The sequence below is a fragment of the Ptiloglossa arizonensis genome, chromosome 11 (genome assembly GCF_051014685.1).
Source record: "Ptiloglossa arizonensis isolate GNS036 chromosome 11, iyPtiAriz1_principal, whole genome shotgun sequence".
Lineage (NCBI taxonomy): Eukaryota > Metazoa > Arthropoda > Insecta > Hymenoptera > Colletidae > Ptiloglossa > Ptiloglossa arizonensis.
Window position 1 is genome coordinate 2,688,974 of NC_135058.1, and position 24,339 is coordinate 2,713,312.

The window sequence follows — 24,339 nt, forward strand, 5'->3', positions numbered from 1 at the left end:
ACACGGCTCGCGACGATAAGTGCGCGTAGAAACATCTGTTGCTGGTTGGAAAACAGGGTGACCTTTTCGCGAATTATTTACGAAGCAACGGTATTTTTTATTGTAAAAAATATACGAGTACGAGACAAGCTTTAGTTCACTCAAGTGGATAGTCTTTTGTTTAAGTTTTACGCCGAAGCGCGTTACACTCGTCGAACACACATCGCGAGAACACGCGTTACGTTTTACGTTTTACCTTACTTTTTACGACTTTTACGTATCAATGCGATTATCGTGTTTTTCTCTGTTATTAATTATTTTAATAGTCATCCTGATCGATATTTACGTATACGTTAAATTTAAATTACAAATGTCAAAATTTCCTTTCGAATACTGACTCTCGCGATATCCACTCGTTCAACATTGATATCTTACAGTATCGGAACGGTGATATTCAACTGTGGAAGATCGATGTTTATTCCCAACGCGTGCACAGTTTTTCGCGTCGTCGTGTCCGACAAGATACGTTTTCCCCCGGTTTCGAAAACGTTCGATTAATCCGCGGCCATCCCCGACCAAGCTGTGCACGCCGTTCAATTATCGAGGGGCTCTTCCGCCTCTCTTACTCTGCGTTAACCGAGTTGTTGCCCCGATAATTCGTACATCGGAGTATCGGCCGTATCGTCGGGGGTTCGCCGCATTAATTTGCGGCTTGGCGCGGGAATTTCTGTTAACTCTATAATCCAGAACTTATAGCCCATCGGTCGCGTACTTGAACGACAGGTCAATTTTCGAGCCGATTGTTGGGAATCGAGATTGAAAGAATACGGCGATTCGCGACTATCGATCCATTTTCGCCCAGACGTAGCTGTCGTGTACTTCCTACGGAACGAAATTTTTTAAATTACTCACCTCGCGAAAGAGCGCTCACGTTTAGAATATTCCGTCGAACGAGAAATACTCGAACGCCTGGAATTCGTGAATTTGGCCATCCGAGGAGATATTAGATTTTAGTCGTTTCGTGTTAAGTTCAGAGAGATGTCTATAAATCTACGGTGTGTTAATTTCAATGAGATACTTTGTCGTATATTGCGTTCCGTAGTTCTTCGTTACGAAGAGAGCTATATTCCACAGCGATGGAAACTTTAACGCTGCATCGATACCTTGGTAAACACGTTTCTCGTGCGTTCTCTAAATAAATGCGTACGTTCTAAAAATTGATCATTTAACACCATTAGACAACACGAAACAAGCCACGCGTCGTTCGACGTTGTTTAAATTTACGAACTTTATTCTCCCGTAGAATGTAGATGGTTTTTTTTTTTTTTTTTTTATTTACGCTATGAACCCAGTACAGGGTTATTAGCAGCATGCACATCGATGTGCATACTAACGGTACAAAACAAGAATGGAATACATAAGTTAAGATTACCCGAAGATACATCGTTACGTATCGTTATACGTAAATAAATGCTTATTACTAGTGATTGTACTTAGTGCTTATAGTTACATACTTACAACTATGGGCAATATATAATACTTATTACTAGATGCTTATAACTTGTAGCGGTTTATAAATATGGTATACTTTATATAAATAAATTCATAATTTTTTGGATCGGTATCAAACGGACAGACAGACCTCACTGGCAGTCAGAGATTTACGCCATGGTCTTTCAGAAATTTGTGAATGCACAGTAGAGGAGGAATATGCAGTTTACTTGTGAAGAACTCAATTGAGTAGGGCGGGTGGTAGCCCATGTTACGTAGTCGATTTAATAAAATATACCTGTTACTGTTAAGGATGGGGCATTGCCATATCACATGGTTGGGATCCTGGACTGGCCATCCACACTGGCACTTTGTGTCCGGAGCGAGGTTGATTCTAAACAGGGATGCAGCTAACTGGAAGTGGTTAGCCCGAAGCCTGTTCGTCCAGCAAATAAACTCTCTAGTAAGATTCTTGCGTGAGAACCATGGGTAGGACGAAGAGAGATGATAATGATCAAAAAAAATGTTTACCTTTAAATTCGGCTTCCGCAATAATCCTCCTTTCTGACGCTATATTGGCCTGTTTTTTAAAAATATCGGAAAAATCGCAATACGGAACTAGAATATTGAAAGACACATTGGAAAGGGATGCTTCTTTTGCCATGGTGTCCACTTTTTCGTTAAAGGTAATACCAATATGAGAGGGAATCCAGAAGAAGGAGAATGTAGATGGTGACAAAATTTGAAAAGTAAGAAGTCGGTTAAATTTTAATCGATCTACGAAGCCCGAAGTCGAACAGATTTACCAAAGATGGAAGCCTCGGAGTAAATTGTCTAGATTGTGTGAACCGTTGAACCGAAGAACAACAATCGACGAAGATCAACGTGTCGTACCGGCGCAAGTCTCCCTTGTTCGGTTCACATCGCCCTCGGTTTCCTTCCCGGTGAATTACGAGTCTACGATATTCGCAAGTTTCGGTGTACAAGTTACACTCGCGGCTACGCCGGTAACTTTCTCCTATATACATACGTACACGGACGAGAAACAATGGAAAGTCTGATGGATCTATATCCCACCTAACCCGATACTCTCCACCGCTATTAGTTTCTCGTTAAAGGTGTAACAAATACGAGAGAGCGAGTGACGCGTGTTCGAAATCTTTGTCTCGAGCGCTGGAGCAAAGAACGCGTTTCTTCGGTGAAAAGAATATTAATAAAACCGTCCGTAAGGTATCGTCGAGAACGACAAACGAGCCCTAAACTTAAACCGCCATCCGCAGGACACTCGAAACGCCAGACGCGTTTAGTTCCTGGAATTTTCCATTCCAATTTCTCGACAACCGTTCTTCCATTCCACCCCGAACGGTTTCTTACCCTCGACTTTCCCTTACTTTGCACACCGAGCTTGAAGTTACGCTCCACTTTTCGAATTGTTACGGTTGCACTTTCGACAGTTACGTTTAAATCGTCTTGTTTTGTGCAAAACGTTCCGAGTTTGTTTCGACAAACCGTGAGCATTTAATCTATAGGGAACAGTGAGAAAAAAGTGTTGCGCGAAGTTTGGCGATAAATATTTTTTTACGGGATTTAAGGAGGAATATTGCGCGCATAAAATGTATCGATACTCTGATATTTTAATTCTTTTATCAGCTGTGGCTCTGTCGAGTTACTATAACACGCGAATATATCTCTATTACTTTGTATTGTAATAGAAATGTTAGAATAGATTGAATCGTATTGTAACAGAGATACGTTCACGTGTTGTTATACGGTATATTATAGAATGTCGAATGATCTTACTGTCCGTTATCCAAAACGCTCGATAGAATGAGCACGATGGGAATTGAAAATTGAAAATTGTAACTCCAACAGAGTACCCGTAATATCGTCCCTCCCCGTTCGGTTGGAACTCGGAATGGAACTGGCTAGGTGATTTATACGACTGCGTCCCGCTAGATATCAGAAATAGATTTCACCGCGGTTCGGCTGCTAAATCCAAATCCCTTCTCGAGTCCAGATTGACGTTCAAATTATTACGCTCGCCGTGAACTGCGGGAATATTCCCTGATCCATTTTTTGTACAAACTTTTCGCTATCGACGAGGAGGATTCATTCTCGATTCTCGATCCCTTTGTTATAGAAATTCTTCGAGTTCAACGAGAAGATATTTTTCGATCGCGTCGATTTTTCTCGAGCACTCTATTTTTGGAAAGTTACAAATTATGGAATATTTGAGAATTTTTATCGACGAAATACCATCTTTGTCGGGTTGATACGATTCTATGGATTATAAGAGGAAAAGGATCGACGAAATCGTAAAAATTGTCCCATTACTGAGTTCGAATTCAAAGAAGATATCGAAAATGATCGAAGTGACGATATTTCGGAATAAAATTTCACTTTTCACGGTGAAACTTTACTTCTTTTATTCGAGACAAGTTTACTTGTTTTATTAAAGACTGGTTAACGTACTTTTTTCCTGCTTATAATATACATGGAACGACTTATATGTAATAATAGTCGGAAGGTTCTAACGTATCTCGAAAGAAACTTGTATCCCTTGTAGCGGCAAAAGTTACTTTTGGGGCCGGATAGATCCTCCACGAGACCGCGCACGGTTGCGACGTTTAGTCGGACTATTTTAGGGTTGATAATTCGAGTTTCGATGACTGTTGCTATCGCGACAGGGCACGCGACAACGGCAGGAGGGGATCGATACTTTCGGGAGAATCTTTGGCTCGGAAATTTTGCGCAATCATCTGCACCGCGATATTTACTCGGCACCGCGTTATACGCGATCGAGCACTTCGGTGAGAAAGGATTCCGAACAGAAGGGAAAAGAAGCGCGATGGTCGGTCGGCGGAAAGTCGAGCAGAGAGGAACGCGGGCCAATCGATAAGCAGAGCCAGAAATTGCGCGGTGGCTATCATCCAGACGCCAGACTAAATCTGTGATTTACGGCGCTCGGTTTACATTTATATTTATTATAATACCGTGACCGGTTCCTCGATCGCTCGATAGATTTAATCCGAGCGGTTCATTAGGTCTCCGATTTCAGAAATTTACGAGTCGTTGCCCTTCGTCGAGTTCCAGGATTTGCATAAATTTATCACGATTTATCAGGGGTCAACGCGTTCCCATGCGTCGCGCCATGCTGCAACCACTTGCGCAAAGAACCACGCTACAAATTTAAAATGGACGATCGCCCACGGTGGCCAGAAATTTATGCTACGTATGTGGTGGAGCGAAACAGCGAAATATGCAACATTCTTTTTTAGTTACGAGCAGTTTTTTTTTAGTTACGTCCGCTATTAGCGTTCATCGAGTTCTCTGTCGCGTTAACTTATTTCGCGATTCGTAAAGTACGCTTCTGTACGCTTCGGATGGATCGAACAATTCGAACACTTTCCGAATAAACCGAGTTTACTCTCTAATCTGGAAATACTCGAGTTTTCGAACGTAAAATTTCTATTTTTATATTTTTGAACAACGAATTCGGCTGCACGAACCGCTTTCGAAAAAGTTTGTTCGTTTAAACGTTCCACGAAGCAGCTATTATTCCAAGATCAAAATTATTGTAACATTTAATACCAACGATCAAATAATATAATAATGCAACACCAATGCTCGCGAATTATATAATTTTTTGGAAACATACACTCCCCGAGTTTCGCACAAAAACTTTCTAATCGTAGTCGTGACGCTCGATAAAGATGCTCTTTCGTATCATTCGTTGGAAATTTACAACATTGGTATCGCTCGATGGTAAATATTATTAAAAAACGCAAGATGTAATATTTTCAAAGACGTTTCAGCCTGCGAATGCAATCCCACGTGTCGAATACGCACGTCGCTCGTTATTATCCGATACGATTATCCGGATAATATTTTACGATTGAATTTAGCGATTGTGTGAAAACTGATGGAAGAATTTAATTGGAGGCATAATTAAGGGTTGAGCTCCCATTGGACGTAATTTTTGCAGGCGGAGAACTGCCGTAAGCAGAGAAGGTGACAAAGATTTATGAGCTGCAGAGATGGGCAAAAGGACTTTGAAGAGAACGCATTGTTCGAATCTTCTGGAGTGTCTGGAAAATGTCTTTGAAAGCAACGAGAACATTGTTTTTGCACTTCATCGGGAATCTTAATTATCTCGTCCCCTTGCGACCGTTTAATTTCACCCCGGACCCCCCAATCGGTATTTAAAATATCGTATCTCGAACGATACGCGTCATTCGTAGATAAAGAAAAACTTTTTTCCCATCGTCGAGTTTTCCTTTATTCTTCGAGATACGTTTTCGTTGATTTTCGCGCGGGATTGTAGGAATTCTAACCTTCGAAGAATCAAGGTTCGCAGCGAAGAATTCTACGCGCTTGTGAGAGGATAAACTACTTTCGTGTCACGTGCGCGAGTGACACGCTACACGACGAAAGTTATGCACCACTTACCCGTATAAGGTCGGCAATAGTTGCGATTTACTTTGCTGTAAATCGTCGGCAGAGACGTCTCCGCTCCTGGCTCGACGTACGCCTTGTTCTTACTATCCCTGGGGTCGCTATACTGTTCCACAACTTCGACTTCCGCCTGAAAACAGAGCAGAAATTGTTTCCTTCCGTTACGATCCAGAAGCTCTGTGGCTAAAAGCCCTCTGGAACATCGCGTATTATTTACACTACGAATTGCAAACATTCCGCTCGACATCAACGGCCAACGGAACACGAAACGAAAAGAGAGAGATGCGCGACAGTAATGTAACACGCCCAAATGTAACAAAAACTGCCATTCGAACGCGATTAAACGCGACTCGGAGCATCGATGAGTAATTACAGAGCCGAGTATAATTTTCATTTTTCCGATTGGGTATGGATTGTCAAATTTTCAAATCAATGCTTGTCCAATGTAAAGAAAATCATCCGACGCGAGGACGTACACTGTCGATTATAAGTTGTCGGGCTTGGAAAACTTAAATCAATTTACCGATATTTCCTCGTTTTAAATACTACGAAATTTATAATTCGCGTGTATGTATAATCGAAACGAACACGTATTTAAACCTATACTTTGGTAAATTTCCAAAATAAATCTGTTTAAAGTCGAAGTGTTTATGCGACACACGGAGAAACGAAAAATAAAATTTAAGATCGTCCGCTAATTTCTTGGTAAGTTTCTCAACGTACAATATAATTCAAACATGCTTCGTAATTCAAATGGTCGACGAGTGTTTTTATTCCACGTTTGCAAAGTGTCGAGTGACTTACGGGCGGGAGCGTACGCTACAAGACCGTTTACGAGTTTGAAAAAAAAAAAAACAATAGATTACAAATAGTCAGTGTCGGGAAACCGGTTGTTCGCTGCCAGAAAAAATTCTCTCGAGTTACCAAGGCGGAGCAAGGGAACAGGAGCATATTTTTCCGTCCCGAAGCATGTTTTCGTAAACAACCGAAGGACCCGCGGATTCGATGGGAGGAACTTGGAAATGAGACTCGTGCGAGTGGAAAACAAACAACAGACGCTTGGACGGTAGAAATTATTGACTCGGTAACAATACTAATTTGGCAGCGAGCTGGCCGCTTGGCGCTCGTGCGCGTCTAACAACGTCCAGCTTCGTCCCTTCGGGGGATGCCATCACCAAGGGTTATTGCGAGAGTTTCTTCGACTAAGCACGCGACACGTTAGTTGAACGCAATTCCCAGCCCTGAACGCAGCCAATTGCGGTAATGCCTTGGCCACAGCTGCAGGATAAACATTTTTTAACTCCACTCCCCTTGAATGATCGTTATTTTTCGAGAAAGCAACCGCGTTTCGTTTCCTGGCCTTTGGTGCTTTATTTGTTGGCTGGTCGACCGGGAGTCGGATAATTAAAACTCGACGAAAGCGCTTCCAGAAAGAAAAAAGAAAAAAAAACATCGACCGATACATCGTCCGATTTGTCTCGAATCTTTTTGCTTAAGGTCAAATTTCTGACCATACAACCGCATTTCGACTTGTTTCATCGTGCACACGCGTGCCTACTCGTCTGACCACACATCCATAATTGTCTCACTATATATTTGCATTTCCATTTATCCGATCATAGATGGACACAATACCACTTGTCGGGTCATATGCGGAGGTCCTACTGCTTGCCTGACTATATACGGTGGTCGTACTACGTGTCTGACCATAGATGGATCGTACTATTCGAGCACTCTGGCAACGTAGAATTCGAACAGCAACCACTTTGTTCGTACCGAACCCAGACTATTGCAACGATAATCAAATTAAAGTTCAATCGTTTCTTCCCATTATGGCCTGTTAGATTGTGGTCAATACACAAGTAAGGAAATCGCCAATTGAAGAGGGGGTTGTCGAATTCTAACAGTTGTTTGCCTTCGAGGAGGAGTTTTGCCCATAACAAATTCCATGTATCGAAATTGCGAGAATCAGAGATAGAAAACAGAGTTAGTAAATTATTGGTCGGATTGTCGCATAGCGCAGTCATTTCCCATTCGAACAAGCGCAAGAGCAATAAAGTGAGGTGATTTTTAACGCAGTTGTAACCACGTTACTCGAGGTCAAGTAGTACGACCCCCGTCCATGGACAGACAAGTAGTATTGTCCCGTATGTGACCAGACAAGTAGAATTACCCCGCGTATGATCAGACGAGCAGTGCGTGCCCGCCAAGGTCAGAAAAATAGTACGATTCCCGTCTATGGTTGGACCAGTGGTATGACCACCGTATATGGCCAGACAAGTAATGAGAGCCGTCTGTGGTCAGACTGAAACGCTAACGAAATACTAATGAAATTCGCAGAGTAAGGTCTTTCGTGAAAAGATGGTCAATGTTCTCGTATCGATCGAATCGAACAAATGCATACCGTCGATAGATAATTTACTTGGAATTACTTCTTTCGATGCGTTCAACGAGTCGATAATTTTTTCCATCGCAGATGCTACGGTAACTGGGTACTCCTTAGCGCTCGTGTCTGACGCGAGCGTATCTAATCTACTGTGCGATTCCCGCGTACACTCTCCGTGCGGTTATTCACAGTGGATTCTTTATAGCGGCGGTAGACGAGGATATTTTATTCGATGGTAATTTATTCCAGGAAGTACATTTTACCGTGCACTTTTTATCATGTACCGATGAATAAAAATATAATTCCAATGTATCGAAACGAAACGAAACGATAGTACAAATTTTGATCGTACAAGCTTGAAAATCAGTGGAACTCCGGAATAGCTACGGTAGTTTTACTATTTACCACGAAAACAAATTTGATAGATAACTACAAAAATGAAGGAACTGCGAGCAATACCGACTTCGAGGTTAGATTAAGAAACAACGAGTACTTCGTTGCGCGAGTTGTTCCTGTGAAACGATATATACGACAAAGACATTTAATACCGATGATAATAATAATATTTCTTCTTATTAACCCGAATAGGTGCGTACACAACAGGGCGCGCTTCGATCGACCAACGATCGAAGGGGAACCTACGCAGTTTACCAAGGAAGATTCGCGCTCGCGACTCCGGTAACCCTCGATATTAATGATAATAACGATAATAAAAGTAATAACGATGGCCTCGGGGCCCGAGCGAGGAAACCGAACGCAACAGGGGGAGCAGACGAGGACGAAAGGTTCGACTTTTTGGAAGGAGGCGTCTGATCAATGGAGGCGGAAACCCCTCCGTACCCATAGCGCAAGGTAGGGGCGGTTGTATCGCAAATCGAGGAGTTGGCTCGAAGGTAAAGAAAAGGAAAGACGGATTGAAATGACGGCAGACGGAGGCCTCCGTCTGGAAGTACAAGACGGACGAGAAGACGACGAGGAAGACAAGTAGCCTTAAATTGAAAGAGCCCAAAATTGGAATTCTCCTGCCAAAGTTGAGCGTCTTGCCCCCGGGGGCTGCTTCGAACACGGAGGCGATTGCCTTCTGCCTCACGCCCATACCCCCTGTACCTCCACGTTGGAACAGATAAATTCGTGGATGTTTATACGGAAATTACGGGGACGACTTTCAGGCGGAAGGAGCGGGACGCCGTTGCAGGAAGCGGCTCGATCGACTGTTGCAAATCGGATGACGGAGCGCGACAGATTCGACTTAGATGAGCGCAAACATACCCGTATTCCTCGTCCATGAATCTCGAAGACCGACAATGTTGACCGATGTGTCACGATGCGTACCAGAGGAGGGAACGGTCTCGTACGGAGCCAAGATCTAGACACAAACACGTGTTTGAACGTGTTTGAACGTGTTTGAACCGAGCGATCGATAAATAGGAAATTAACCTTGATTTCGAAAATTTTACACGGAGCAGGAAGAATTTTGTAAAAACGAACGAAAATCGAAATACGATATCCAAGTTTTGATCGAGTAGATCGGTCTTCGTAGTAGACGATCAAATGCGATTAAATACGATCCAAAGCATCGAGTTCCCTAATTTTTTCGGACTGATCGAATTACGTATTGTTTCCGGAATGTATCTTCGACGTAAACAGTGTTACTTTATTCGCAAAAAATTGATACCGCGCAAGGTTCTCGGATGTCTACGGAAGTCGAAGATGGATGGAACGTCGATTGTGGAAAGCGAAAATAAACATCTGATTTGTCATAAATACTCGTCCTTATTTCACCTTCCTTCCATCGAGATCGATTCACGAACCTATTCCAACTGTACATTTTCCGTCTATTTTTACCGATACGTATACCTCCCGATTCATCGACCCTGTTTTGGATCAACTTCTGACTCGAAATACAAAACGTAACGTCCAAATGGCAAACACAGAAATCGCCGACAAAAATCGCTAATTAATTTATTTATCACGGTCGATTACAATTGAACGAGCGAAGCGAACGAACCAAGTTTTCCAAATTTTTTTCTTCGCGCCGGACTGGAATCAATAATGAGATAATCAACTGCGCAATCGACGCGTATCTACGGCGATATTTCTTCGCGCAAAATGAAACTACGAAACGAGAAACGATTTCCTCGATTACCGAGAGAATAATCGTTCTATCGAACGTTCGATGAATATCGGTATTTTAAACGAACGAATATAAATCAATGCGCGACAAGGTATTGAATTATCGTTTCTCGCTTTAATTCGGGATATATCCATGCGTCAAGGGAAACTGGTCATCCAGACTTTAATACTATCTCTTTAAGTAGAAAAATCGATTTTACGGGTTACGCAATTTATAAAAGTTAATAGATTCTTTTAACTTTTAGTTGAAAACGTCTCGCATGGAACGATACAATTTATGCTCGTCCGCTAATCTACTTTCCTCGGTAGATTTTAAACGACACTGTCTCCGTTCACATTGACCAACAATAACAACTATACGAACGGTCTACCAATAATCCTACGCATTTATCGGACTTTAATCCGTTTATACGATCGCTTCGTTATAATTAACCGCGATTATTGGCTACCCCGTAATCTCGCTACTTTATCGCACGCGTGACTTTCGCTAGTATACGTCCATGATTTTGCGTTACATTATCGTACGAATACGTTGAACGAAGGGAATGGAACGAACTCGAACCGTTTTTCGTAAGCAAACAAAATCGACAAGATCGATAAATGGCAGTCTGGTCCTCGACCGTTCTCGTAATACGTTTCACGTGCTGAGTCAGAAATGAGGCATCGTTCGCAACCTTCGAAAGTTCCGTGTTCTTGCATAATGTCGCACCCCTAAGTACAAACGAAATTTCCTCGGTAAGGGAGTTTAGACTGCAAACTTTCGAAAGTTCGAGTACGCTCGATACACTCAAAACGGGATACATAGAAACGAGAATATGAAAATTAGCTCTGCGATAATGGCAACTTCGTCGAGGTACAACGTCTCTACTGAAATTTAAAAATAGAGGAACGGAAATGTTCGCAACGAAGCGTGTAAGATCTATGCGATTCGCCCTGTGAAAATGTGTATACAGCAACAGATGACCGTAAGCTTCTGAGAAACTCCTATGAGAATCTTTTCGCAATTTTCAACGACCTGTTTTATTTTCTCGCTACGTATATAAGAAAAAGAATACGTAATCTTTAAAAAAAAACTTTCTCCATTACGACACCGTAACGAACAGGGTTACATCGAAGTATAAATTATTTTGCAAATGTTTTGTCATCGCAAAAGAATCGAAATAAAATTTTCCACCTTCGGCTTCTCATTCTCGACATGTTCCACCTATTCTCCGGAATAAAGTTTTTAAGGTGAAGAGGTGACCTATCAGAAAATAAATTTCCACGATCGATCGATACATTCTCCTGATAAAATTTTACACACACCTCCATTTTTCCTTCAACGAGGTGTGGATGCTTCCTACGTCAAATCGTGAAAAAAAAAAAAACGGTTCTGTTAATCGATAAAAGTAAAAGCCCTTACACCTTTGGGTACGCGAGAGAAAATATTCAACGTGACGGTAAAATGGGAAAAGAAGTATCAATAAGAAGTATTTAATTCTTTTATATTTATCTAGCGAATAATAATAATAACAACAAAATGTCAACGCTAAATTTACCAATAAATTAAAACGACTGGTTTCAACTACTTTTACGATAAAATTTGTAACACTTCAAATTCCATCGCATCTTTTCCAAAGCTTTGTGACTTCTATTTTATGTACATTATCACCTTTATGAATTTCCCTTTTCCTTTTCCCGCCCAATTTTTCCGAGATACGCACAAGTGTATTTAAATATATCAAAATCTGTGGATACTTCCGCTACCAAGGAAACTCATCGACTTTGATCCGAAACATTGGTATCGAACTCAGACATCGTATCTAAACTGAACCGAACGTCTACGTTGCAGTCTAGGGAACGATACTGTTTATAAATCGAACAAAGTCTCGACGCGTATTTCTATTTCAACGGTGTTGGCGAATTATCATCTTATTTAGGGGAATGATCCGACTGGAGCGTTCGCCTGTTTAGGAAACGATAAATCATCGTTTCACTTTCAGGCCGCGAATTTCCAACGGTATACATAGGTGTCCTCGCACGCGCCACCACCCGCTCGAAGTTTCTCGCGGCGAGGCTCTTTGTTACAGTGATAAATGCGACCCACAGCCGTGCCCGACCTCACGCATAAAATAAAGCGCTAAAGTATTAAGTAGGGCTTACGAGCGAGAGTCATAACGATTCACCCTCTTGAATCAAGTGGTACCCGCTTCCTCTCTTTGTCGCCCTACCTCGCCCCCTTCAGCGACGCTGTTGCGAGGAGGAGCACTTTCGTCAGGGGCTGCCACGGTGACAACGAGGCGAAGGAAACTTTTGTTCGACGCTCCCAGGTGTCCCGCACCCCCACACCCTCTTATGCCACCCCTCTCCATGCCCGCGTTTCTTTTCTCCGACTTCGTCGGCGGTTTTTTCTGTTTTTCTTTTTTCTTTTCTTTTTTCATACGACTTTCCGCCGAAACCGTAACCTTTTCCAGGTCCACGCGTCACGTACACCGAACTCTGGACGCCAATTGGTCGACGATCGCGATGGACGAATCGTAACCGGTGTATTCCACCCCGAGGTTTCTCGTTCAACATTCAGCGAACCAAGTCCACCGAAGCGAATCGGTCCGTCCATTTATCGGAATCCGTGCTTGATTTCTTGCTTCCAGCGTGCATTTCGCGATCGTTTAATCCGCGTAACGAGACGCGATTAACCGACGAGGGTAAAAGTTCACCGGGTGAGTATTTCCAAGTGCAACGAAAAATTGCCGATAATAACGTTACTGCTCACAGTTAGCGCAGCAAATAATATACAAAAAGTGTCCTATTTTAATGTAAAAATTCATGACAAACGATTCAATTTTCTTCCCGACTGGAAGATGAATTAACATTTTTTTTATCACGGATTTAAAAGGATTTTCAAAGCGATAGATCCTTTTTTCGTATCTTTTTCTTGTAAGTTTTCAACGGTTGCCTTCAACCAATAATTATTGTTCCGCCTATCGGTTAACAGATATTAAGAATGTAACAAGTTCAAAAACAAGTAGTTTCTTTCGTGTAAAAAAAAAAATATCCAGATCTTGTACAAGAAGTTGAAGACAACCTTGAAAGCTTATACAAAAGGAGACGTGTAAAAAATCAAGTATCGTGACCAAAATCCTTCGAAATCGTATTATCGATGGTAAAACAAATTCGACGAAAAAGATTGAATTGTTCGGGACAGACGATCCAATCTTTACGTATCTATTTATCGCGAGGAAAAAGTATTCGCTGTACTCTCCGTTAAACCCTTCGACTATTGTTCTAAACAATTTTCGTATCAACGATACCCGCATCCCGGCCCGATTAAACCGAGAAACTTGATCTCCGTCCGTATAAGAAGGAAATCGTAATTAATTCGATCAGCAATCCGTGTCGCGTTGTTACATTCGACGCGGTCTCTTCGCATTCGGATTTTCACTCGGCGCCAAGCGGACCTAATTTACCGCGGACTAAAAAATTACTCCCGGGGAGAAAATGGACCCAGATTCCGCGCTACGTACGAGCCGGCAGCGCGAAGTGTGACGTTCCAACCGCGCTTTCGAGGACACAAGGAAACATAGTCAAGGTGAGCTGTATTTCAACTGCAGAAGCATTTAGGCGTTGCGCCCGAGGCAATCCCGAGCACCAGAAACTGAGTGCTGGAACAATTATAAGCACCGCCGGAAGTCACCGGTGGCCCTCCTCCTCCCCCCGTTTGCCCCGTTTCGCTGTGCTCGCCACGCTACCCTTCGTCCTTCCGTTTGCTCGTCCGTCGTTCTCTCTCGTTCCGCGAAACGGTCTCCTACACCCCTTCTGCGTCCCCTCCTACACCCTCTACGCCACCATGCCCACGGGGTATTTTGTCACCACCGTAATTATGTTTCTCCCTTCGGCCGATTCTTCGGGCGCCAGCCACGAGAAAATATCAATACTGTCGTTAACAGGCAGGACGAGTCCTGGAACCGGTGCTGTGGCAAACGATGCCGAACACGAGGGTTCTACCAATCGCGATCGAATTAAGATCGCGGGGGTGTTGCACACGCGAGGTGGGTTTTTCAATGCGGAGATGTTCGGTAAAAAAAATTTCTTTTTCCAGGAAAAATACCTCGGAGGAGACACAGGTTGATTACGATCGATTCGAGTTCTTTTATCAGGTGAATATCGAAAATTATCGAAAGAGAGCCTCCGATGAAATCGTATACTCGGAAAAATGGTCCGAAGAAATAAATAGTGTATCGTATATTATTTATGTATATTGTGGAATTGTAAATAATCCGATAATGAAAACTCGGGAGAATTTAAGCGATCGGTTCGTATCGTTTAGAAATGGAGGAATTTTTTAAACGAGACAAACGGTATATGTATAATATATGTAGAATAAAGAAAAAAAATGGATTTCCGCGGTCGTTGAACTCCGATAATGGGTGTGATAATAAAACGATGCGTTTACATTTGTCTAGACTGGAAATACTTATCGGTCTTCCCCTAACTTTGGAAGACTCCGGTCTAGACCGCGAGAAGCAATAACCGGTACCACCTACGCATTACAATTCGCGAGATGGGACCGAATAACTAAGATGCCAGGGTTCGACAGACCCTGTGGATAGGAACCCCCGAGGTTATGGGATGCGATAGCTCGGTGGATCGAAGTCGAAGATTGCGATAGCCACGACTCCCGAGGCTTCCGATTCATCGAGTATAAATAATAAGCAAGATCGACTTTAAAAAAGACACGACCGCGAGATGACTTGGAGGTTCACCTAAAAATATTTAACACGCTTCGCCAACGTCCGCGTTCGAAACTCGAACGGAATTTCGCATAATTTACGCTTCGTGGAACAATAATCGAGACAACGGATACTTACGCTTTCAACGGTAGGACTTGGCAGCGCCCACTGCACCGTAGAAGTTGCGGTTCCAGCGCTCGCAGGACGTCTTTTGTTCACGAAGTCCACTGGTAGACTATAATCGTCGCACAGGGAAACCTGCAAGCAGAGAAGCAATAGAATAGTTCGTATTCGCGTGCTCCGTTCCACTGACGCGTTCATTGCCACGGTGTCGCTGTTCGAATACAACGACACGGTACAGCATCGAATTTTGAACGAATGTCAACGACACGGCACAGTGGTCGTTAATTTTTTTGAAATTCCAAAAACCCTTCCCGTACTCGATACGCGCATCAAATTCACGCAACTGTCGCTCGTTCTACGATCGACGATCTGGAAAGCAGTTCTCAAAAGTCTCCGATTATTTTCGACGCTCGAGAACCTTCGTTGATCGCGTAGAAAACCAAAATTTGCGAAACCGTTGCTCGTGCTACGATCGACGTTCTCAAAATTCTCCGCATCGATCGCCTTTGAAATTAATTCTCCTCGATGCTGGAGAAAGTTTCGTTTCTAACACACGAACGTAAAATCCACGCGATTGTCGTTTTTGTCCCTCGAGATCGAGAACACAGTTCTCGAAATTCTTTCCATCGATCGTCTTCGAAATGAATCGTCCACGACGCTCGATCGATTTTCGTTTTTTCGAACCCGGGAACTCAAAAATTTGAGAGAATTCGCTTAACCGTCGCTCGTTCGACGATGGACGATCGGAGTCCCGTTTCTGAAAAGTCTCCGCGGCCGATCGACTCCGAAATTAATTACTCGAACAATCGTCTCGAACGCGCGCGCCGAGTCGCAATTACTACAGAGGGATGAAACGAACGCGTCGGTCCAACGGTCATTAAAAAAGCATTTCCGAATTAAATCGGATAATCGCTCTGGCGCGTTTCCGCGCTCACGGGAAGTCCCTCGCTCGTTCGCAATAATTTTCCCTCCCGCGAGGAAAAAGGAAGAAATTGCCCGCCGGCGCGTTAATCCCCGACAACGTGGCCTCCCAAGGCACCGGGTAACGGTAGCGGACCCGGTACCCTCCTCGACTCGCGAAATCTCCGATGGAGAGAGCGTAAAAACAAAAATCGCGGGGGCATAAAGAATGGTCGAACGTTGGATAAAGACCGGCAATTCGGGCTATGGGGAAAGTTTGGGGTGGGTATGGGTGGTTCGGGGTGGGGGGATGGGACGACAGCCTGCACGGAGGCAACGTTGGTGCTGAGTAGCGCGAGGATTCCTGCCACTCGACAAATCGCAGGGTAAGCACCCGAACCCCTCGAACCCCCGGCCCTAAGTCCCAATCGTCGACGACCGGACCGGCTCATCAGCGATATTTACCGTCTGCCCGGTGAATCGATCTATCGATGGTCGCATCCACTTCAACCTCCCCTCTCCCTTGTCTTCCGACCAATCCCTCCCTACCACCCACCCGACCCACGGCACGACAGTGTACCCGCAGTCGGAGCAGCAACCACGGCCCACCACCTACGTCTGTGCATGCATATAAATCGAGACAATCGCGGATCCCCGGGGGCGGCTTATCGCGCTGGAGTTGAGCCGTGGAGGGGTTGGCCGAAGCGAGCGCCCCAGGGAGACACCGGGCCACCCAACCTATCGGGAGCGAGACAGAGAGAAAGAGAGGGGGAGAGAGAGAAAGTGTGTGTGTGTGCGCGCGAGAGAGAGAGAGAGAGAGAGAGAGGGGCCGAATGCCAGGGAACGGGTTTGTTCCCGTAGCAGGAGACCCTACATGCAAATGGTCCGCATTTATTGTAAGCAAAGAGTGCCCGTATGAATATGTGAAGTGGGAAACGAAACAAAACGGAAAAAGACGAACCGCGGTGACGAGGGTGGCCCTTCCCTCCTCCCATCTCTCTTGACGCGGCGCAAGGCCGAGCCGGATTGAACGAAAACGGAAATGGCCGGGACTAGCCGATATCCACGCGTTGTCGTTGCAACATCGCGGATAATGGGGGTCGGAGAAGATGGCACAACGGAAAAGACGAGAGGAGCTTAATGATCGATGCTGGCAGCACCGCGTCGTGAATAACGCGCACAGCGCAGGGGTACGGGGCTGCTCGAGAGCCGGTACCGGATCGAACTTAACCCCACCCTCTGTGTACGTTTTCTTTTCGTTCGTCGATTTTACGAACGGATTTCAAGAGCGGAGAAATCCGACTCGATGTTCGCCATTATCGATTCCAGAGATTCGATTTGGAACGTCTTGGACCGTCGATCGTCGAACGTTCCGGGGTGACGATCCCTTTCGCCGTGCTTGCGCGTATACAGAGTGTACGCGCTGTTCCATTTTTCTTGTTTTTTCGTAGGCGAGTTGTCGAGATTTTCGTTATCGCGGGACTTCGAAGAATCTTCGAAGCGATGACGTTTTCTTGAATTTTTATTCGTGCAAGTTAAACGTCGTCTGAAACTTTTTTACGTACCTAACGCAAAATGTGTAACTTACGTTAAAGAAGAGAGATTCGAGTTTCTTTGAAATTTCATTATCCGTGAGAACAAAAATTTTGATTTGTCCATGGAAAGAATTGGGCACGTAAAGTTGGGTTGTCCGTTCGATATACGTAGGCCCCAATTACGGTTTCAATTCTGTAACAGTGATTCAGATTTTATCTTTACAGCGTTCAATTTCTACCGACAGACCATAGCGGGTACCCAATTTTATATATATTGGGTTTCACGATCCATCGTTGGTATTTTTTAACCGTACCTAGTACGATTTAAAAAGGTTCCAAATTAAATCACTCGAATCGACTGCCATATCAATTCTAATTTTATTGGCGTAGAAACGTTACTTGAATTCTTTCGCGAAGCTTATTCTTAGTCATCTTCGGGCGGATCTTAACGTTTCTCTCGCAGACCGTACTTTATCCATCGTCGAATACTCGAACTGGATTCACGGATCTACAGATTCAATTTCCTGATCACGATTTCAAACTCTTCAGATATACCGTTACGTATACGAACGTCTTCGGATTGAACTCGCTTCGAGTATTGTAACATTACCGCTCAAAGTGCTCGTAACAGTCCCTTCGACATCCACGGTCTTCGAATGTTCAATTTTTTCAACCGAACGTAGATCCCGAGCTGCGTGAAATACAAGGCGGAAGAGTCGGTTAATCTTCGAGGTAAGTTGCTCGAGCGAGTCGACTCTCCAGGTTGACTTCCAGTTTGCGTAAACTGTGTCAAGAGTTCCTTTAACACTTTGGGAAGAAAATTCGACGAGCGAAAATTATTCGAGTATTTCTCGCGCGAGTTGAGTCGCCGACCAAGTTCGTTAAAAATATCGACGTAAGGGGGAGTTTTAACAGTTTCGTATTTTATCCCTACGATTGGTTTCATTCGCGAATAATAAAAGAACACATCGACGCTAAAGTTTCAACGTCGATTAGACGCGTGCGTCGTGTCCGTGTACTCGAAGTTCGTTCAACGGAAACTTTTTTCCCCCGGATAGCGCGATAGAAGGTTGCGCTATGCAAATGCGTTTGTTTTCACGGGAGCGAAGCCGGAACAATTACACGGTAAACGTACCGTAAAACTGAAACGGAGCAATTACCGAGGCACCGACGTTAACCGCGCCAAGTTGCAGTTCTCGCGTTAAAAACTTCACCGGCAGATGCGTCGCGAAGCAACGCAACGAACGTATCTCGCGCATCTCGAAAAAAAAAAAAACCAGCGACGAAATCGTCGTCGCTTTTCGTTGAACGGGGAGAATTTTCATCGAGAGGGCGACGAATCGTCCATCCGCGCCCGAAACGAATGTATCGCGTGTCCTTTTTAAATCGCGAAACTGACGCTAAGTGGCGTAGCGTTTCCTAAACTTTGTCGGCTTCGGGGTAAGCATTTATCCCTTCCCCCGGCAGAGAACAGAAGTACTTCTCGGAGGAGGAGGAGGAAGCCAAATACGAACTAGGCCGACCGGCCGGCGTACCGGGACGGTCAATGGAATCTGGAGAAACCGCCAAATACCCTGCAGCTAAAGGGTAGCGTTTCACCGTTTCGAATTATGGCCGCTTAGGGTGAGTCTCTCGTTGTCGTACGATACGTCTCGCCATCCGTCCGTGCGATATTCGCAACCGAGAAGTATTTATTCTCCTCGGGCGCGTATTCCGTTACCCGGACAGCTGCTTCGGTGGTTTCTTTATTTTTCCTTCGATTTTTAACTTTTGCGATTTCACGTTTCGCGAAATTCGCGTACCGACCGACAAAAATTAAAGAATACGTACGCGCGACGACGTTATCGAGTAATTACAACGTACGAATACAGTAAAGAAACTGAAATTATTTATAGAATTGTTAACGAAGCGACTGAAATCATTCACAGAGGAAACCCGGTTCTTTGTATCGCGAGAATTCTACTTTTACTAGAGACCCGATGAAAAATAGAATTCCTCCTCGAGTAATTTTTATTTAATTTGCTTCCGTCGGCCCGATTCTTATCCGAGAGATTAGCGTTCGTTCTTCGTAATACGTATTTTCGCGCGATTTGCTTTTATCATCCGTGCGAATATATCTCGATTTTTATCCGGCCCGATGATAAATCATCGTAGCTCGAACGTTTGAACCGCGCTTAATAGATTCTTCTCGCGGCGCTGTCGTCTCCGAAAGTGATTTGCTTTCCCATAAATCTTCGGAGCGGCATAAATTTTCCAGCAGCTCTTGTCCGAGCGAGGTCGGAAGGCCCGGCCGAGTTCTCGAGTGCCGACATTTATGAAGTGCCCGCGTTACTCGACGCTTTTCTCCCCGAAACAATAGGAGTTCCTTCATTAGAAATTATTAAAAGGCAACGTAAAACGCGGCAGAAAAATTGCGGTCGGCGAAACTTCCTGGAGAATGGAAATTATTGCGCTCGCTGTGACAATTATAATTTCAACACCACTTCCTGCTCATTTTTTAATTGTTTTAGTAACGCTAGGGGGGGGGGGGCAGTCACCGTTCGAAGTGTACGTTCGTGCGCTTCGGTCGCATCGATGAAAGTATTCTTCAAAACGACGAATAGTAAATTCTACGTTCCAATTGTCACTACCGACTAACGATTTTCCTTCTTCGGGACGTTTTACGGACAATTTACACGTTTCGAACTCATTTCGAGTAGCTTCGTTACAAACGACAAACGCAACGAAGTTTTCATACACGTTCAATTTTTAACTCTATTTTCAGAATCAACCGTTCTTAACCGTAAGGTTTATTTAAAAAAGAAACACGTGCTTTCCTTGGGAAACAATACACTTTAAGCATTTCGTTTCAAATACACGAGAAACCAAACTCACATCGAGACAACGTTACCGCGTTGTATCGTTACAAAATCCAAGTATAAACGTTCACTCGCAATTTCAGCGGTTATTTACATATTCGCGATACTGAAAATGACAAAATACGTAAAAACGTGAAACAACGTTACCTTCGACAACCGTTCGATCTTATCTCGTCGGAAATATTTTCCTAGCACCGTCGAAACTAAAGTCGCGCGCAAAGTACTACTTCACCAGACGTTCTACGAAACGCGGAAGACGGAGAACAAAATCCGTGAACGTTACCGAACCGATACATCGGGACCGATACCGTTCATCGACTGGTAAAACAGAAAAAAAGAAAATAAGCTCACGGTAGGGGTAGCCATCGCGATCCCCCTCGAGCTCTCCAGTCGAACCCTCGTCCGATTTCGTCGAAGGAGAACGCGTTCTCGTTACGGAAAGGCATTCCGCGCGGCCGAGATTAAGCGGGAATATTTAGCAAATGTTTCACATAAATCAAAGCGGCGCAATATGTTCCGAGTTCGGAGCGAGGCTATGTAAATTCATGGTAATATCGCTGGCCGCCCCGCGGAGAGAGAAGAGTTTCGATTCGCGGCGGAAGGGAGCCGCTAGTGGCGGTATTGAGGGCGGGGGGAGGTGGTTAAACGAACGGAAGCTAGACGGAGACAATTGGATAAAGAGACGCGACGTTTATGAACGAAATAACGCGAGGCGACAGAGAGAATAGGCGACGAGAGGAGCCGAAAGTCGAAGCGAAAGGAACCATCGACCGAGAAAAAGGACGCCATTGACAGCGAGAGAAACAGGACTGATAAAAAGAAAAAAGAGGACAGCGTTGGAGAGAGCCGAAGATACAGGGAGGGGTGACGGTGAAAGAGAGAGGGAGAAAGAGAGAGACCAAAGCCCAAAGAGGGTAGCGAGCGCGTATTTCATGAACCCCTGAAGCAGCCCTAAGCATTGCTGCAACCGCCACAATCCCATTCATTCTCTTTATGGGCTCCCAAGTATTCGGGAGCGGGCTTGAATAAATCGGAAATTTGCCCCGGGGAAACGACCGAGCCCCCTGCTCGCGATTTACCTACGACTTTCGAACTGGTCATTCGCGTTTACCACCCCCGCGTCGTGTGACTTATCTGGTACCGTATCCGCGTGACATCGCGGTGAATATCGTTATCGATAGTCGTGCACGAATTTCATCCAACTGTACCTCGCGAAACAATTAGGGTACGAAAATTCCGAGGAACAGAACGTAACGGAGAATCAAGAGAGGCGGTTAATAATAACCAGAAACGATTATTATCAAGTGGAAGGAACGTTACACGGTCGATGTGGTAAAGTTTGCATTAAATTATTCGTGGCTCGAAGATCGTCAAGCGTCGGATGCATTCTCAAGTGGAAATTCACTTTTACCGCGAAACATACACTTTACCGCTTTCGATGAAAATTTTTAACCGGCGCGTTTAAAAGCTAACAGTCGAAATTTAAATGTCGCTCGCGCACGAATGGACCGACCTCCTATGAAAATTATATTTAAATCTCAATTATAAATAAACGACGCGACGGTCGAGCCGTACGATACAAAGTGTGCGTAATTGAAATAACGAACGTACGTTGAACGTGCGAGGGTAAATGGACTCGTTGCGAATTTATCGATTAATTTATCTCTAAGCTTAACGCGGAATAGTTCGGAATGAAATTCGTAGGAACGGAGACTGCTTTCCTTCCGAGCTTTTAGCGTTAAATGTGAATGTTAAATCCCGCGAGCGTTACTACGACTTTCAACGACGCGGACGAGTACGAATTTCAGCTAGAATTACGCGAATATTAAAGATAGTTTGCGCACGAAACTATAATGGTAAAATTGATACAATTCCGACACAAATCACGGGAAACGGTTAACTAGCTCGTGGCGAGAGTTTCGTAAAACTATGATAGAACAGTGGAATGGATGATTCCGTGCCTGTGTCTAACTATGCAGAGAACGTGTTCAACGAGACCGTGAAATGCTCGGAGCTATTTACCGAGTGGAATATCGCGCGAGACAGAGGCTGTAAAACATCGTGCTAAATGCTTCATAAATCTCGCGCGTCGCATAATTCCGTTGTTTATACCTTTTCGATCCAATTCGTGGAAAAATAACGCACAATGTCACTATTAATACCATACATCGGAATTAAACGCACGAAAACCCCAATTCCGAATTAAATAACCATCAAAGTGGCGCGTCACTGTTGCTTTTCTTGGCCGTGTATAAGTTACGTAAATTTGGTAAATAGATCGTTGTAACACATTTTTGAAGCAAAGTGAGTTTGAAAATGCCGAATCACGCAAACAGATCGATCACGATGACGCGATTAACCCCCAACTTGGAAGGGTTGCAACTTGAATAGCTAAGGGTCCTGCTGCCGATGCCTGTACGGAATCCCTAAACGCTCGTTAGTAAACTGTAAATCTAGCGACTCACCGGCTAATTTGCATCTGAATCGAGATACGTAAACTACGCCACACAATGGAATCTGATCGGAATCTTAAGTTCTTGTCGCATTGTCGAGCTCATTTTTGCGATCAACTTCGACGACTGTCGATCGCTGTAATTTTTTTTTTTTTTCGAACAACACTGCACCTTCGCGATCCACTAATAAAATTACATCCGTTTAGATAATCGTACTTCTATTAATTTAAAAAGTCTCTACTTGTAAATATAATTTCATAATATTGTACGGGTGATTATTGCTAACATCCAGATATAATTGATTTTGATTCAAATACATTGAAATAAATATCGAACTATAATTAAACGAATACAAGTGAAAGATTTTCGATAATAGAAATTTAAATAATAGAACGTGTACGTATTCTACGTAATAATGGGAATAATTTAACGTACAAGTTGAATGTGTCGTATAAATCTCCCGTACATGTATCATGATACATTTACACGTATCATTTTTGCTGTAAGAAGAATAAATTTTGGAGGAGTGAAAAATTGAAGGATTACACGTGTTGCGAAATTTCTCGTCGTATTACCCCGCAACGCCACAAGATAAACACTGGCGAATTCTTCAAAATATTTACACGTGCCTGTTAAGAAGATTTATCGGATAATCCGTAAAGGAAGGTCGGATCGACGATCTTTTTCTGCGATTAACCTCTTAACGCAATGTCATCGTGTACCTTCAACGAACTAATTTTTGCATTTAAATATCTTCCAACATTTAGGACTTACGCAGAGTGCACGAGCTCACTGTTTATCATTTTTTTTCAAACCGATCGCTTAACCGATCCCTAGAATAAAATAAACTTCAAAGTTAATTTATCTTCTACTCTTATTTTACGGATCAAAGACAACTCGAGAGATCTTCTAAAACTTTTATTTACAAATCTCTTGAAACAAATAAACCCAAGAACAAAATAAAATCCAGAGATAGTCCTACATTTTGCTTTTATTTCTCATCCGGTACTTTACCAATTACCGGTACCAAGATCCCGCACTTTTTCCACAAAATTCATCAACGCATTCAAACGCAAACAAATCGAGAAATACGGATCAAAGGGAACTCGAGAGATCTTCTACAAATTTCTATTTACAAATCTCTTGAAACGAGTCGCCCAAACAAACCCTAGAATACGACAAAGTCCGTAATTAGACCTACCATTTCCTTTGACTTTTCTTGCTACGTTTGACCAATCACCGATACCAAAACACCGTATTTTTTTTCATAAAATTCTCCAACACATCCCCACGCGAGTAAACCAAGTATCACGGTAT

General features: G+C 43.7%; 1 protein-coding gene across 1 annotated transcript in view; it reads right to left on the reverse strand.

Annotated features, from left to right (window-relative positions):
- The window catches only part of Hwt (SH2 domain-containing adapter heavyweight), a 291,059-nt gene that overhangs the window by 60,339 nt on the left and 206,381 nt on the right, over window positions 1-24,339 (reverse strand). Inside the window, exons 2-3 of the mRNA XM_076323000.1 lie at window positions 15,292-15,411; window positions 5,920-6,055 (exon numbers count right to left, since the gene is read on the reverse strand). Coding sequence (XP_076179115.1) covers window positions 5,920-6,055; window positions 15,292-15,411 — 256 coding nt within the window. The remainder of the gene's footprint in view (window positions 1-5,919; window positions 6,056-15,291; window positions 15,412-24,339) is intronic.